The sequence below is a fragment of the Anser brachyrhynchus genome (genome assembly GCF_964034855.1).
Source record: "Anser brachyrhynchus genome assembly, chromosome: 6".
Classification (NCBI taxonomy): Eukaryota; Metazoa; Chordata; class Aves; order Anseriformes; family Anatidae; genus Anser; species Anser brachyrhynchus.
This window is the reverse complement of record NC_137700.1, coordinates 32,637,456-32,651,473: the sequence shown is the minus strand read 5'-3', so window position 1 is coordinate 32,651,473 and position 14,018 is coordinate 32,637,456. Positions and strand designations below refer to the sequence as shown.

The window sequence follows — 14,018 nt, the reverse complement described above, 5'->3', positions numbered from 1 at the left end:
CCCCACAACATTTCCTGAGAAACCAGGCTAAAAAGCAGCTCAGTCCCCATGGCCCACTCAGTTGTTGATTCTTCTGTAGCGCTGACCAATTTGACCATGGTGCCAATTTGTGACAATTGTAGTGATGTGAGGGTGTTTGTTTATTAGGAATTGAACCAAAACCCCATCAGGATTATTTCATATGGACTTGGCCATCTGGTGGCCTTTCTGTGTTCCAAATACAAACCAGTGACCTAGAATGGGAAGACGACATTTCCTATTATCAGTTTCTTCATACATTCTTTCTTCCATCACCAGATGTTTCCACTGGCCTGACTTTCCTTTGTTATATGGAGCTACTAGACACTGTACCTAGATGTCTTTAACATCCTGCATTTTATCTCCCTTCTATGTGAAAAGCTAATCACACTGTTCAGTTTTAAGCTCAGCATGGAAAGAACAGAAATTAACTATTACACTAGTAAACACAGCCAAAATATTCAGCTGTTTCTGTAGGGACTAGCATGTTACCACTCGTTATTAGAGCAGCTAAGCAACCCAGGCTGGCATCAGATCAGAGATCCATGCAACAGAGAAATCTCAGCTGGCTCTGACTTTGAAAATATGAAGTAACGCCAACTGATGATCATATATTTGGTCTATGCTTGACAGATTTATTATTTTTCCCCTTCATTTGGCAGGTTCAAATAGTGTGAAAATTTAGATTTGCTGTTTACATAACAGCTGACCTGACATTACCCAGAATGGCTATGAAACCCCACCACTGTTTATGTTGAGGCCTTTTCCTTTTTTCACAGACATGATTTACCTTCTGACTTCATGTCTGTCTGTTCCCAGTCCACCTGTTCTATGATCCCTTCTAATCCTGCCTTTCTACCCACATAAATCTACCTAACTGGTGAGAGTAGGATTATACCTTTCCCCTATCATCCTCTTTCACTTCATCCATGTTAACGAATCACCTCCTTGTAAATTCACCTTATGCATTCTTATTCCCTTTAGCATTTTACTGGCTCTTTACAAATCCCTCTGCAATTTTTCATTGAGAAAATGACACAAAAATAAGACTGATTGCATTGTGCAAGGAAACCATTCAGCAGTTAACTGTTCCATTGGTACTATGGAAATTTCAGTCTGCCTGCCCTTCCACATAATTTGCATAACAGTAAAGTAAATAGGCTTTGTGCTGTGTCACTGATTTGGAAATACGGGCTTTGGGAACTTGATGCTGAGACATCACCTCTAATTTTCTCCATCTGTGAACATTCAAGGGATTCTCCAGTTCTTCTTCCAGAACTTTGCACCGAGTTTGTTCTCTTAATAGCTCCTTCCGCATGTGATGAACCTCCTGTCTTAAGATCAGGATAAAACAAACAAACAAAAAATCACACCAAGACCCAAACAATGTGCCTAAGGTATTAATATGAACATTAACAAACCGTTCTTCCATGCACTACAGTACTGGCAAAGTGACTCTTGTGATTAACACCAATAACATCATACAGGTGGTCCCAAAGGATAACACAGGTAGACCACTTCATTCACGTTAGTAAGAATGACTCCAAAAAGGGACTTTTCATCAGTTCCTGGGAAATCTAGTTCACAGCCTACTGGATCTCATTGCCCAATTTTTTTCGTGTACATTAAGGCTAGAATGGCAGTTAATTCATAATTCATCTAGAGTAACCTACAAATCACAGTTATGGTGTCATACCCAGTTACCTCTGTACTGAATCTGACAGCTGGTATTTGAAAGAAGGTTTTAAAACTACATGGCTCACACAATCCAGTAAATAAAGCATAATGTATGGCCTAACTATGATGGACACTGTTCTTTAGAGAACCCAAGTTTGATTTCTTTCTTTCTACCTCTTGTCAAGGGAATCCAGAGGTGATTTGCTGCTGAATATAAAATTAATTGAGCACTCCAAAGATGCTTTGACAACTAAGGTCCCCATGGTGGGGTCAGGGAGTGAAGGAGCAGGAAAACCAAGGCACATTCTGCAAGGGACCAACCCTTATGACTTTGGTGGGTGTATCCTGTGATTCCTCAAGGAGAAAGGGAATGGAGGATCACCATGTGTCTACTCCTTCACTGAGTATTTCCCTGCCAACATCAGTGCTGAATGTAGCTCACTAGACAGAAAAAGGCCTTTTTTTTTAAACTGTGGGGTTGGACAAGGTTATTGAAAAGGAAAAAAAAAAATCTCCAATTGGCAAATCAAGGAAGCTAATTAGCAGCACAAGTGATAAATGGACTCTTTCAACAGGCAGTTTTCATGATAATTTTGGACTTCATTAAAATATGTGATTGATCCACCTCTCCATCCAAGAACTGATCCAACCATCACAGCATGCATTGCACTATACTTCAATACCTTTACGGAGTTTCAATACAGTAATAGGCTTTCAGCTGAATGCATTTGGGCAGCAAATTCAAATCCTATCCCTGTCTGCAGAAAGTCAATGGAAACTGCAGTTGTTAGTGTTTTGTGCCCACTTCTTTTTTTTATCTTACACCAAATCAAACTGGCATAATTAAACTGGAGTCAATGGGACTAACCACAGACTGAAGTTAATTTGCTCCAGTAAAAGCCATGGAGTTACACTGATATAGTTAAGCTAAAGATCTCACCCAAAACTGTGATAGCTACATAGAATAGTATAATGGTTATCTGCTGAAAACATAGCTCTCTCTCCTTACAAACCATGACCAATTCTATAGAAAAATCATAATAGTTTCCTGACAGCAAAGAATACACCTCAAGTTTGGGAGGGTTAAAAAAGGAAGGGAAGCATTAAGCCAGAGTAGGGGGAGATAAATCAGACTGGGGCTATTAAACTTCTGTTTTAAAGAAACACAACCTTCAATGAAAATTTAACTAAATCTTTCTTTCAGAGCAAGTCTACATATAAATCTGGGAGGAAAGAGCTCTGAAAATGTGTAGGGGTTTGTTATAAATATGTCAAGTGTTCCCCATCCACTGTGGATTGCCTAATAAAAAGCAGTTCCACTAATTTGGGCCCTAGGTACCACTAAGTAGCTCACTGAACTATGAACACCTTTTCTGCTGCTGTCTGTCAAGTTTATTCTGTAGGCAGTAATTCACAATACAAGGTGAAATGTGGAAGCTATTTCAGCTTTGGGAAAGACGTCTTTTTTCCTCCTTTCCTCCATCTTATGCTTTAATTTTCTTCATCACTGATTAGTCGCTTTGTGAATTTAACCCACTGTGTTTGAGGTCAAACCAAATAATCCCGTTCTCCAAGGTATAATGTTTGTTGAAACAAATCTTTGCCATACATAAAAGAGATTTTCTGTCTCAAACACAGAATCATGAATGCAGTCACTATGGAAATGTATTCAACCAGTTTTTCTACCTGAGCTCCTCCACATTAGCCACACTTTTGCCAAGTATTCCTTTCTCACGCCGAAGTTTTTTGATCTCTAGCTTGAGAAGCCGGATGTCTTCCATTCTCTGTCGGTATTGGGCCTCACCCTTGTTTAAGATGGACTGCTGGATTTTGATCTTCTCATAGAGCAGAGCCACCTCATCATTGCGCCGAACAAGCTGGGACCCTAGGATATCTCTCTCGTTGATAACCTAAGGACTCAGAGCAAAGCAATAATCTCAATTAAAGTTCCTCAGTACAATCCTAAAGCATTGTGGCTACATTTTCATCAGCGAAAATCACTTGCATTAAGAGGTTTCACTGTTATTAGTGAAAAAAACAATAGCAAAGCCTAGTAGCTTCTGCAATAAGGGTTCAGACTCCTGAATAATGTAAACTACAATGTATTAATGTAGTATGATGTAAACTACACTCATTTCTGTATCTTAACATTTTTATTTCAGTGGCACTATAAAGCTTTAGTAGTACCGCTTTTACAGTAGCTGAGGATCTTGATCTTAAAAAATGCATTGGACAACTAAGGGAACAGAACGAAGTGTGTTTGAAAAGCCAAATGCGAGATTCCTACCCGCTCATATTCCTTCTTCTGCTTCAGCCTCTCAGCATCAGCCTCAGCAATAATTTTTAGGAGTTTTCTCTCTTCTGCCTCCTGATTTTCTATAAAGTGCTTGGTCTCCAGAGCCTGTTTTTTCATCTTAAGAAGTTCAGCCTGGTGGAGTCAAAGAATATAGGTAAACTGTGCTTAGTAACAACTTTCCATTATATATCTGAGATTAAGAGTTAGTATTTGAATAGAATCTCATACATTCATTTCATTTCCTGAGAGGTACATATTTTGTTAGTTTTTGAGAATAAATCACCGAGACAAGCAAGCATGAAGACCTGTAAAGAAAAGCTGTAAACAGTATTTTAATATTGTTATACACAACAGATATTTAGAAGAATTTTTATCTATAATAATGGTTCAAGTTGTAATTCAGAGGAACTTCATTTAATTGTTTTTTGTTTGTTTGTTTTTAAATAGGTAATATTTGAAGATTTTTTTTTCCAACTGAATTGTTATTCAGTTATGAAAACCTAGCAGACATAACTTCAAAGCAAGGCTGGGATATAAGAAAGGATAGCTCACCCTGCTAGAAAGGGCATTTATCTATATTATCTAATACAAATCAGCATCTACCTGGGACAGGCTTCAGACTGGAATAACAGAACTGGTGCAGAAGATGGCAATCGGGCATGGAAAAGCAAAATTAAAGAGCATTAGCATTTTTTAGTGGAAGTGTAGATGAGAAATACTGGGAAGAAGAAGGGCTCCCCTAAGCAAAAGAGAAGTAAAGCATTTTTACGGTGGCTGCGTACTAACATAAATACTGGAAATTAACCAATATCCTACTATCATGAACTCTGTAATTCGAGACATGTACGTAGAGAAAAAGTAATAAGGTCTTCTTGGTTTATTAGAAATTTCTAGGATTACTAGGCAATTACATATACCAAAGTTGGAACCAGCTGACTACAGACCCTTTTCAGAGATCTGAAAACTTTCAAGCCTTCACTAAAAGACTTTGCCACAGCTCTGACCCTCATAATGATGACGTTCAAGCTGCCTTTTCAGAAAGAACATCATTGAACGCTGAAAGAATGAGGCTGTGATGAAGGCTGCACCTGCAAAAACATTGATTTAAGACAGAAACAACAGTTCCATCGTCATAACAAAATAGCTTGTTCAATTCTTATTTTCTTTAATAAAATTCTCATTTTCCCATATGTGCAACACTCACATCTCTCTTGCTTAGTGTTGGATGTTCATCAGAATCCATCAACCAAACAAAAATGCAAGCCACTTCATATTGAAATGCAATCAAGAGTGTGCAAAAGCTGTCTACAAATGTAAAACTGCTCATGCATTTCACACTGCTAGATAATATTTTTTTAATATATCAACATTCTATGTTCTCCTTATGTCACAAAAAATATGAGTTGTAAACAAGGAGTGGCAGTAGATGTTAGCAGCAAACAATTCATATAAACAAATCTCCTCACTGGAATGCACAAAGCTAAAATAAATCTGAACTACCTTGCACAGTAAAGAACATAAATACTTTAAGCCACACACAGGCCCCACAAACTAATAGGACTTTCACTGAGATTAAATATGCTGAAGACTACAGTATCAGGGTCTGTGCACATTAGTTAAAGGAAAAAGAAATGAATAAACAAAGTACAAGCAGAAAAAGTGTCAGTTCTGAAACTGCTGTAAATGAGCACAGCTCATTTGAGGTCGGTTCAGAGAGTCTGCAAAAAATGAAGAACAGTCAGCAAGAAAGATGAATTTATATGGGACCTGTGCCAACATCTCAAACCAAATTCAAACTAAATTCCTGTTTAGGTTCTGAAACACTACAGCAAGTGAACAGGGTTTTGTATTTGTTCTAGAGGTGGGAGGAAAATACAGATTTTAGAAAAGGTGTAACTGGGGCTGGACAAAGAATGCTGAAAAAATAATAATAATAACTGTAATTAAAAAGTTTCACGTTCAGATTTCTAGAAAATTATTAAAAAAAAGACAAGCGTGATCATGTAAAAACTATACATTAGCATCCACCAGCTCAAACCTGGAGGGCCATACTTCTTACAGCTTTCAGATACATATTTGTCAACACTTGTATGTTTTGCCAAAACAGTCTGATCTGCAAGCCTGTAGGAATGCCAACTGAAACCAAAAGATGGCATTGTACAGGCTTTAAGGGAGCTTGGATCAGGTGTCCCACGTTTCATTTACCATGATTACACATTTTTAAGACCTCTATGACAGCTGAGCTAAGCGTAAGTCCAATGTCTGTATAATTTTGTTCCTGTGAATCTCACTACTCCATGCTTTAGTGCATTCTTTAAACTGATTTCTGGGGAACAGCTTGCTTCCTTCACATCAGTACAAACAGGACAAATTGAAGCTGGCTTGCTACACAAATAATTGGGTTCTTTTGTGCCTGTGTCAGTCAGAGCCCTCTTTGAATTCTCCTATGCATCAGTATTCAGCAGAGACATGCAGGTAGAAGACCACAATGCCCTGAAGCTATTCACTAATGTGATGTCAGCCCATAGACTTGCTAGTGAATAATTGAGTGGGTAAACCATGTAGCAATTGTGTTTGTCACATGGACAGCAGACAATTCTGAGGTGATGAGACAGAACTGGCGACTAGTTAAAGCAGAAAGCTGAACATAGAAAATGAGATACTATTTGACTTCTCTATCACTGATAGAACAACTCTGAGACAGATCAGGTACAAGAACATAAATTTATCACTTTTTTACAAAGTTCTATTGGCATCTTGTCATAAATATAATGTGCTGAGAGGGTCTGAAAACCTAAGGAATCATTGTAGCACAGCAATAAACTGCCGAAAGAAAACATTGTGGAAAGTGGTGGAGGACAGCTGAGTTTTGGGGGGTGTTGTTTGTTTGCGGTTTTTGTTTTATTACTGCTTAGTGAAGAGAAATATAAGTTACTGTGGACACTAACTCCTTAAATATTTTGAGAGAGCAGCAAATTGTGTTGCAATACCACCACAAATTTAATAGCATATCTAAGAATGGGCTGCAGCCAGGGCTGAGAAGTATCAGAGCTTCAAGTTCAGGAATGTGAAGTGCAATATAATGGGGTCCACACTTAAAAACAGCAGGGAGAAAACAGTTTAAAGAAAGGAAAACTTGAATTATAAGGGTCCGCTTTTAAAAAGTTTACTACAGTCAGGCTATCCCCAAAATCCACATTTCTGCAACAAAAATGCAACTTATTAGTAAAAACATATAGTCACCAAGTGATGTAAGGCTTCCAACAGGCATTCCAGGACCTTTCTAGCTATAGTTATAAGCAGAAATGAAATTTGTCAGGTACATGGAATATTTGTATAACTGGTACCTCTAAATGGTGCCAAGATCTTGTGCTTCAATTGCAGAATTTTTTTTAATATACAGCAAGACAACTGCCACAGACCAGGAACATGATGCAGTCTCTGAAATCACGGGAGCCATCCTTTGTAATAAGGTTTATGCGTAAGGGTTCTTACCTTCAATGTTTCTTTCTCCCTCTCTGTTTGCTGATGTTCTTGATGAGCTTTCACAAGAGCTGCTTCTTTATCTGTGATCTCCTCTTTCAGCTGATCCACCTGATGTGTTATAGCTTTTAGTCTCTTCTTCATTTCTGCTATCTCATTCTATAAGTACAGAAAGTGTGATCACAAAAAGGGATCAAAAAATAGTAAGTTTCTGCTTGGGTGTTCAGCCTATTTCAGTTTTGAGAAATGTAACCACAATGTTTGAGAGATGTGTTGTACATACCACTAGACATTACTTTTTAATGTGATAGAACAAAAGTTTCATTATATGACAATTATTTTGGTTTATGCTACCATGACGTTGCTGTAAAAAGGTCTTTAAAAGGCATATTGATAACAACAATGATCACTAATGACTCTAAGAAGCCATTTCATTTGAAGTGCTGGACACACAATAAGAACTAGCACTCAATCCACATTAATAACAAGATTCTGATTCTATCCATCTTTTTTCATGCTTCTAGTAGTGTTTTTCAATAAGGTTGTGTATAGTTGGGTATAAATGTTTGGGAAAAAGCTGGTTTTATGCAAAGGAATATGGCCATGAGTAGGATACCTGTATGTCTTTAAGGGAGTATAGCAAATGCTTATCTCCATTTTGCTTTTTTGCTAGCTTATACATAGGTGCAAGGAGAAAACAGTGTGCTCAGAAATAGGGAAGCCACTGGTATGGGAATATTTAGCATGTATTTTAGGCTCAAGACACAGAGCAGTAATCCTGAAAGCACTGCAGAGAGGTCAGGGCACTATATTTCTACTCCCAACACAAGGGTGACAGCCTGTGCAACACAAAGAAACTGTTTCACTGACTGCGGTGATGGCACATGCTGCAACACCAATGGAAGCTAGTAAATTCAATCCATGGACAGATATGCTCTTCTGGATCCAGCAAAAGCAGCTTTAAAAGCTGTTAGTCCTCTGCTGGAGACTACCACCTCACAGAGAAGACATCACAAGCTTTCATGTGAATACATTCTGTTTCAGTATAAAATCATTTTAAGCTTAGGTTTTCTTTCAGCACTCTCCATCATCGGTGTGGATTTACTTGCTAAATGAGTGACATTGTCTTTCCTAAAATGCTTAATGCAGTTAAGTAAGGTCTTGAGTCAAAACAGTCTTCAAAAACAGTACTGAGAAAGTACCGATTCCTAGTCTGACAGACCTCAAAAACAAAATCCACGGCCTTTAGTTTCATCTAAACAAGCTCGTGCAAATTTGTTTTATTTCAAAAGGAAGAATTTAGCATAGTTTTTAATACCCTCACCAGCCTTTTTCCTTTCATGGCTAGATGGCCTGTTGCTGAACTACAAATGGCTGTTTTTTCACTGCCACACATAATACTGCCTTGGCCAAAAGATCTTTTGGGCTCAGCCGTCTTCTCACACAAGACTTGCTAAAAAAAGTTTGATGGTGAGCCAAGTAACCTATCAAAGTCTAAATAACAGCCTCTAACAACTGGAACGATGAACAGCGTTATGTATGCCACCATATAAACATTCAAACCCTGAAGAAATCGATGAGTTCACTGCTTCAATTTGTAACCAAGCATGTAGTTGCCAGTTCTTTATAAGTAAGCAAATCTATGCCGTATATTAAATAATAATAATAATAAAAAATAATTTTAAAAAAATAATAGTGTTGCATTTTTTCACTCTTATTTCTTCTGAGGGATTGTTTGGAAGCAGCAAGAACCCCAGCACCACTACCACTGACAAGAAGCAGACAGAGGACAAGCAAAGCGTTCTACCTATTTGACAAAATAGCTCATTCCTAATCAAATCAAGCATACAGTAGGATAGGAACTTGGACAGTTCATTCCCACCTGCTTCTCAAGCAAAACATCTACCTATGCAAAGCAGAGCACAAATTTGTAATCTACTATACATGTTTATGGTATAAAATCCTGAAATAACCCAATGCTGTAAATCACAGCTATCCAAGGTCCCAATTGCTGCCAACCGAAATAGGATTTGTGTAGTATTTTAAATCTTTACATCAGAATGACAGGGTATTCTTAAGTGATCTGTTCTCTTCCTCTAGTATCTTAGTGAGATCCCCAAGGCAAAGATAAGAATGGAAAGAATCATTATCTGAGGAAAATGACACTCCCTGAAAGGAACAAGTGATGTGGAAGCATTTAGTTCTGTCAGACAATTCCCCTTCAGGTGAGAAAGCATTCCCTCTGCTTTCAAAATCACAATATATACTAACATGCATATGCATACGGGGTTAAGGAGGCAATCTTATTTCCATTATACCCTATTTTTCATACACACAGACAACTCCTAAAGGGATAGAATCAAGTGCAGCCAAGAGGGAAAGGAAGAAGTTTCTTCTCTGATAGAGTTGTATGAATCCATAGCTCCATTACACCTTGGTTTTATGCATGGCTTTAAGCTGGGATATTGCCATGTAATGACCATGAATTCCTATTGTCAGTCTAAATACATACGGTCCAGATAAACTCTCAGGAACCAAAAACACTGATTTACCCAAAACACAGAGGAATTCAGAAACCACTTCTGCAAGTGACCACTTAAAGAAGTGAACTTTCCTTTGAACAAATTAAAATTAGATCAGAGAATAAAACAAAGAAGGAAACACAAAGAAAAAAAAAAGTATTCTTCTACCTTAGCTTCAACCAGATTTTTACTGTATAGGTTCCTCTCTGTTCTCACAGTTTCACAGAGGTTTTGTTGCTGTTTGAGTTTAATCTCAGACTCTTCTATTTTCTTCTCATAGTCACAGATCTGAATTTCCCGTATTTCAATATCCTTCAGGTGCTGGAGGACCTGGAGCAGAAAGAAGGAAATGAACACAATTAAGCCATCATCACAAGATTATTAGGATGGGGTTTGTCATTTTTATCTACAGTGACAACTTTAAAAACCTGTGATAAGAAGTTGTAGCTAAAATCACTTCAGTCGAACTCCAAGTTTAACCTTTCTAGATTGCTTATGTGGAAGAACAATTTATTTCAGTCTGATACCAAGTTTGTTTGTTCTTTTTTCCAAGACTAAAACTTACAGATATGCACATCTGTTAATCTACTGAAAATATTGCCACTGAGCTGGTTCAATAAAATCAACATAAGCAGCTTTCACTGAGAATAGGCTTAGGTTGTTTATAAAGCAAGGCTAGATTTTGTACATGGTTTTAGATGTAATCTGTACAATAAAATGAATAAAAACACATAATTTTCCAAGAAGGTCTGCATATACTCCACCAGTGTGAAATCCAGTTAGCTTCTAAGAATTCAACTTTTTTTAAAATGAGCACCTGATCACAAACTATTGATCACAAACTTGACCTAAGTAAGCAGGTAATCACCATTATCTTCTTTTCATGAACGGGGAGACATAATTATTCCCTAAAAAGAATGGAGTAGTGTAGACTATAAACTGTAGAGAGAAGATGAACACATACAGTTTCAATAAATGAAAATACAAAATTCAATAGACACCTTCATTAAACAGTTACCACCATAACAATATATAAGAATTACTACATTAAAGAAGCAAAAATATAGATAGTTTCTAATCATTATGATGGGCTTCCCAAGACATATATACTTTTTTTTTTTTTTCAGAGTAAGAATCTTCCTTCTGCTGTACAAAGTTGAAAGCCAAGGAGCACAAACAAGTATCATTCAAATGGAATCCAAAACTTGTAGTGTTGGGTAAAAAGGAGACAAAAGAAATAAAAAGGAAACTGAGGAGTGAACGTCAGGAACAACATTTTTCAAGTTCATTGCCTGAAGGAGAGAAGAATGCCACACTTAAATCCAGGAAAAAGATCAAAAGATTAAACAAAAAGCTGAGGAATCACATGGACAAAATCCAGGAGAGAAGTCCATTACAACTTCATTTCATAGCCAGTTCTCTAGACTCTGTTTCTGAAAGTAGCAGTTTGAGCTATGATTTACGTTCAAATGTCAAAGAGGAAGAATATAAAAATGTTTACATCAGATAGTCAATAACTGCAAAGTTTGCAGTCGGCAAAGTTGTCCCTTGCTTAGCAGTAAAGCCTTGTGAGGTCCAACTATGGGGCAGGAGCTTAATTAATTGATTATTCTCTCAGATACCTCCAAACAACTCTGGAGATAGGGGATAGCTAAATATAGAAAATTTTATTATAGCTGCAGAAATACAATTCTAGCACATTTGAAGCTGACTGCTGAGGATCCCAGGAACTGCTTACAGTGCAATACAAAAACACAGTCCCAGTTTATAACCTACTCCTGCCTTTTCCTTTTCTGTTAAAATAACCTGCCAATAGTAATAGCAGGGAGAAGAAATCAATAAGTGCAGTTTGCACTATGGTGATCACAGGCTGGAGCAAGACTCAAAAGTAGGTCACTGCATTTGTAAATCTTTTACTTGGTTTTGATGCAATGTAAGTGCAATATGCTCGTGGACTAAGTTTTTCAACTTCATGCTCATAGACTAGATGCTGACTCTGCTTTTTCAGAAATGATTAAACTCAAATAATTCACCCTTATAAATACAGAAAAGATATATGCAATGTTTCCCAACAGAGCAGCCATGTGAGAGACCGAGCATCCTCAAGTACGATCGAGCTGTTAGCACACTACACCTCTCGTGTTTGGTAAAGAGGGTCCAAAGCTGGGCAGAAAGTATTAGATATTCACAGTTTTCTTCTGTACCCTCTCACTTTTTCACCTGTATACTTAACTATCAGTTGCTGTCGGTTACCTGCTTAGCTCAATGAACCTACTCAAGAACTCAGTAGTGGTGCCATGCTTACTTGTTTGCCTTGTTCTTAACTGACAGCTATACTGTTAGATATTCACTACAAGGAAAAGATGCAAACTGTGACTTTGCAACAAAGACAAATTTCACTTCCGCAGAATATTATTCCTAGGAAATGACAAATGGCAATCCAGACAAATGAGCATGTATCACTCAAAACACTATTTAAAAGTCCCTGGTCACACTTAGTTGTAAAGGATAATTTTAAGGTGAGAAGATAGCAAATAACTTGTGAGTTGAAACAGCTTGAAAGCTAATCCCCGTAAATCAATGAGCTTCTTCAAGGGCCCTTCAATGTGATCTTCAGCAATTAATGGAACATGTTACAACCATGTTCCTGAATATACCTTCAGAAATAAAGCCATACATAATAATGGGCACCAGACAGCACAACTTTTATGCAGTGTTTCTCTGCAGCTATTCCTGGAAAATCTCTGTTTTGTAGATAAGATTGAACATCTTCCGATGTTTTACTCATACTAGGACTAATCCTTCAAAATGCTGAGTCTCTTACAAAGATGTCAAGCACCGTCAGCTCTCACTGGCCTCAACAGAATTTGAGGACACCAGTGGTAGGCAAAATAAGGTCCTTTGCAGATAAAATAGAACAATCGAAGAGTAATTTCCAGCTGCATACAAGAGCTGCAATTGTGGGACTCAGGTGTAAGTCAGAGGCTGGGGTTCAAATTCCTGCCTTGGTTTCATTTCCCAGATGATCGATGAACAAGAGCAATACACAGCTATAACCCAAGTTTCTCACTGAATAAACAGCCACGGCTGAGGTTCCCTCAGAGAGGCCTGAAACACAATAGTTGGCAATAGGCACTGACAAAAAGAAATCTTTGTAAACTGCCTGAAGACTATGGATCTGTTTCCGCCCATTGGCATGTAAAGAAATGTATATATATAATCTTTACAGTTTCGAGAGTAAGAGAGCAAAGAACCACTTGCACAAAAAGCTGTTCCTACCTTCTGTTTGAGCTCACTGACTTCATTGATGAAATTATCTCTGTCCTTCTCCAACTGGTAAATAATCTTCCTTTGTTTCTGAGCTTCATTTTTATAATTTTGGATTTCTTCTTCTAAATTTCTCTTGGACTGTTCATGGAGCTTCACCAAATTTATCTGCTTCTGAGTGGCATCAGCAGCCTTGATCACCTTCTGAGGGCGAAAACAAAATGACTCTTGAGCTGTAAAAGGCAACACTGCCATCACTGTGGCAAAAATATCCCATTATCTAAGTGGTTTATGGACTTGCTAATGTTATTATCCCTTATCTAATTTGCTCAGTAGAAATACTTGAGCCACATATCTGATTTAAAAATAAAAAATAAAAAATTCTAACAAAGCTGCTACATAGTGCTTTTTCTTATTTGAAGTTAAAACACTAATGTCTGCACTAAAAAAAAAAATGGATAGGATTGTTTACAAGTTGTATAATTAACAACTGGAAAAACCATACCAGCTTCAAGGCATTTAGATTGTAAAGCATGTCAGTAGCATTTAAAATAAGTAATAAACACAAATACCCTTATTTCTCTTTTTCTGAACAGCAAGTTCAAATTGAATTAACCAAGCTTGGTTTCAAATTATGCATAGGGATTAAACAGAAAACACCAAGATCTCATCTTTACAAAATCAGCCTTATAGTCCCCTTTTGAAATTTCTTTCCCTGCTTCAAAACGAATGTTTGGTATCTGCAAAATCTCTGC

General features: G+C 37.5%; 1 protein-coding gene across 5 annotated transcripts in view; it reads right to left on the bottom strand.

The window, feature by feature from the left end:
- The window catches only part of CFAP58 (cilia and flagella associated protein 58), a 116,981-nt gene that overhangs the window by 83,817 nt on the left and 19,146 nt on the right, over nt 1–14,018 (bottom strand). For all 5 annotated transcript variants that reach the window (XR_013952887.1, XR_013952888.1, XR_013952889.1 and 2 more), the window contains exons 9-14: nt 13,276–13,467; nt 10,165–10,326; nt 7,487–7,633; nt 3,983–4,123; nt 3,382–3,605; nt 1,241–1,352 (exon numbers count right to left, since the gene is read on the bottom strand). Coding sequence is in view for 2 of the 5 variants with exons in the window: in XM_080597797.1 (XP_080453923.1) it covers nt 1,241–1,352; nt 3,382–3,605; nt 3,983–4,123; nt 7,487–7,633; nt 10,165–10,326; nt 13,276–13,467 (978 nt within the window). In the remaining 3 variants the exon portion in view is untranslated. The remainder of the gene's footprint in view (nt 1–1,240; nt 1,353–3,381; nt 3,606–3,982; nt 4,124–7,486; nt 7,634–10,164; nt 10,327–13,275; nt 13,468–14,018) is intronic.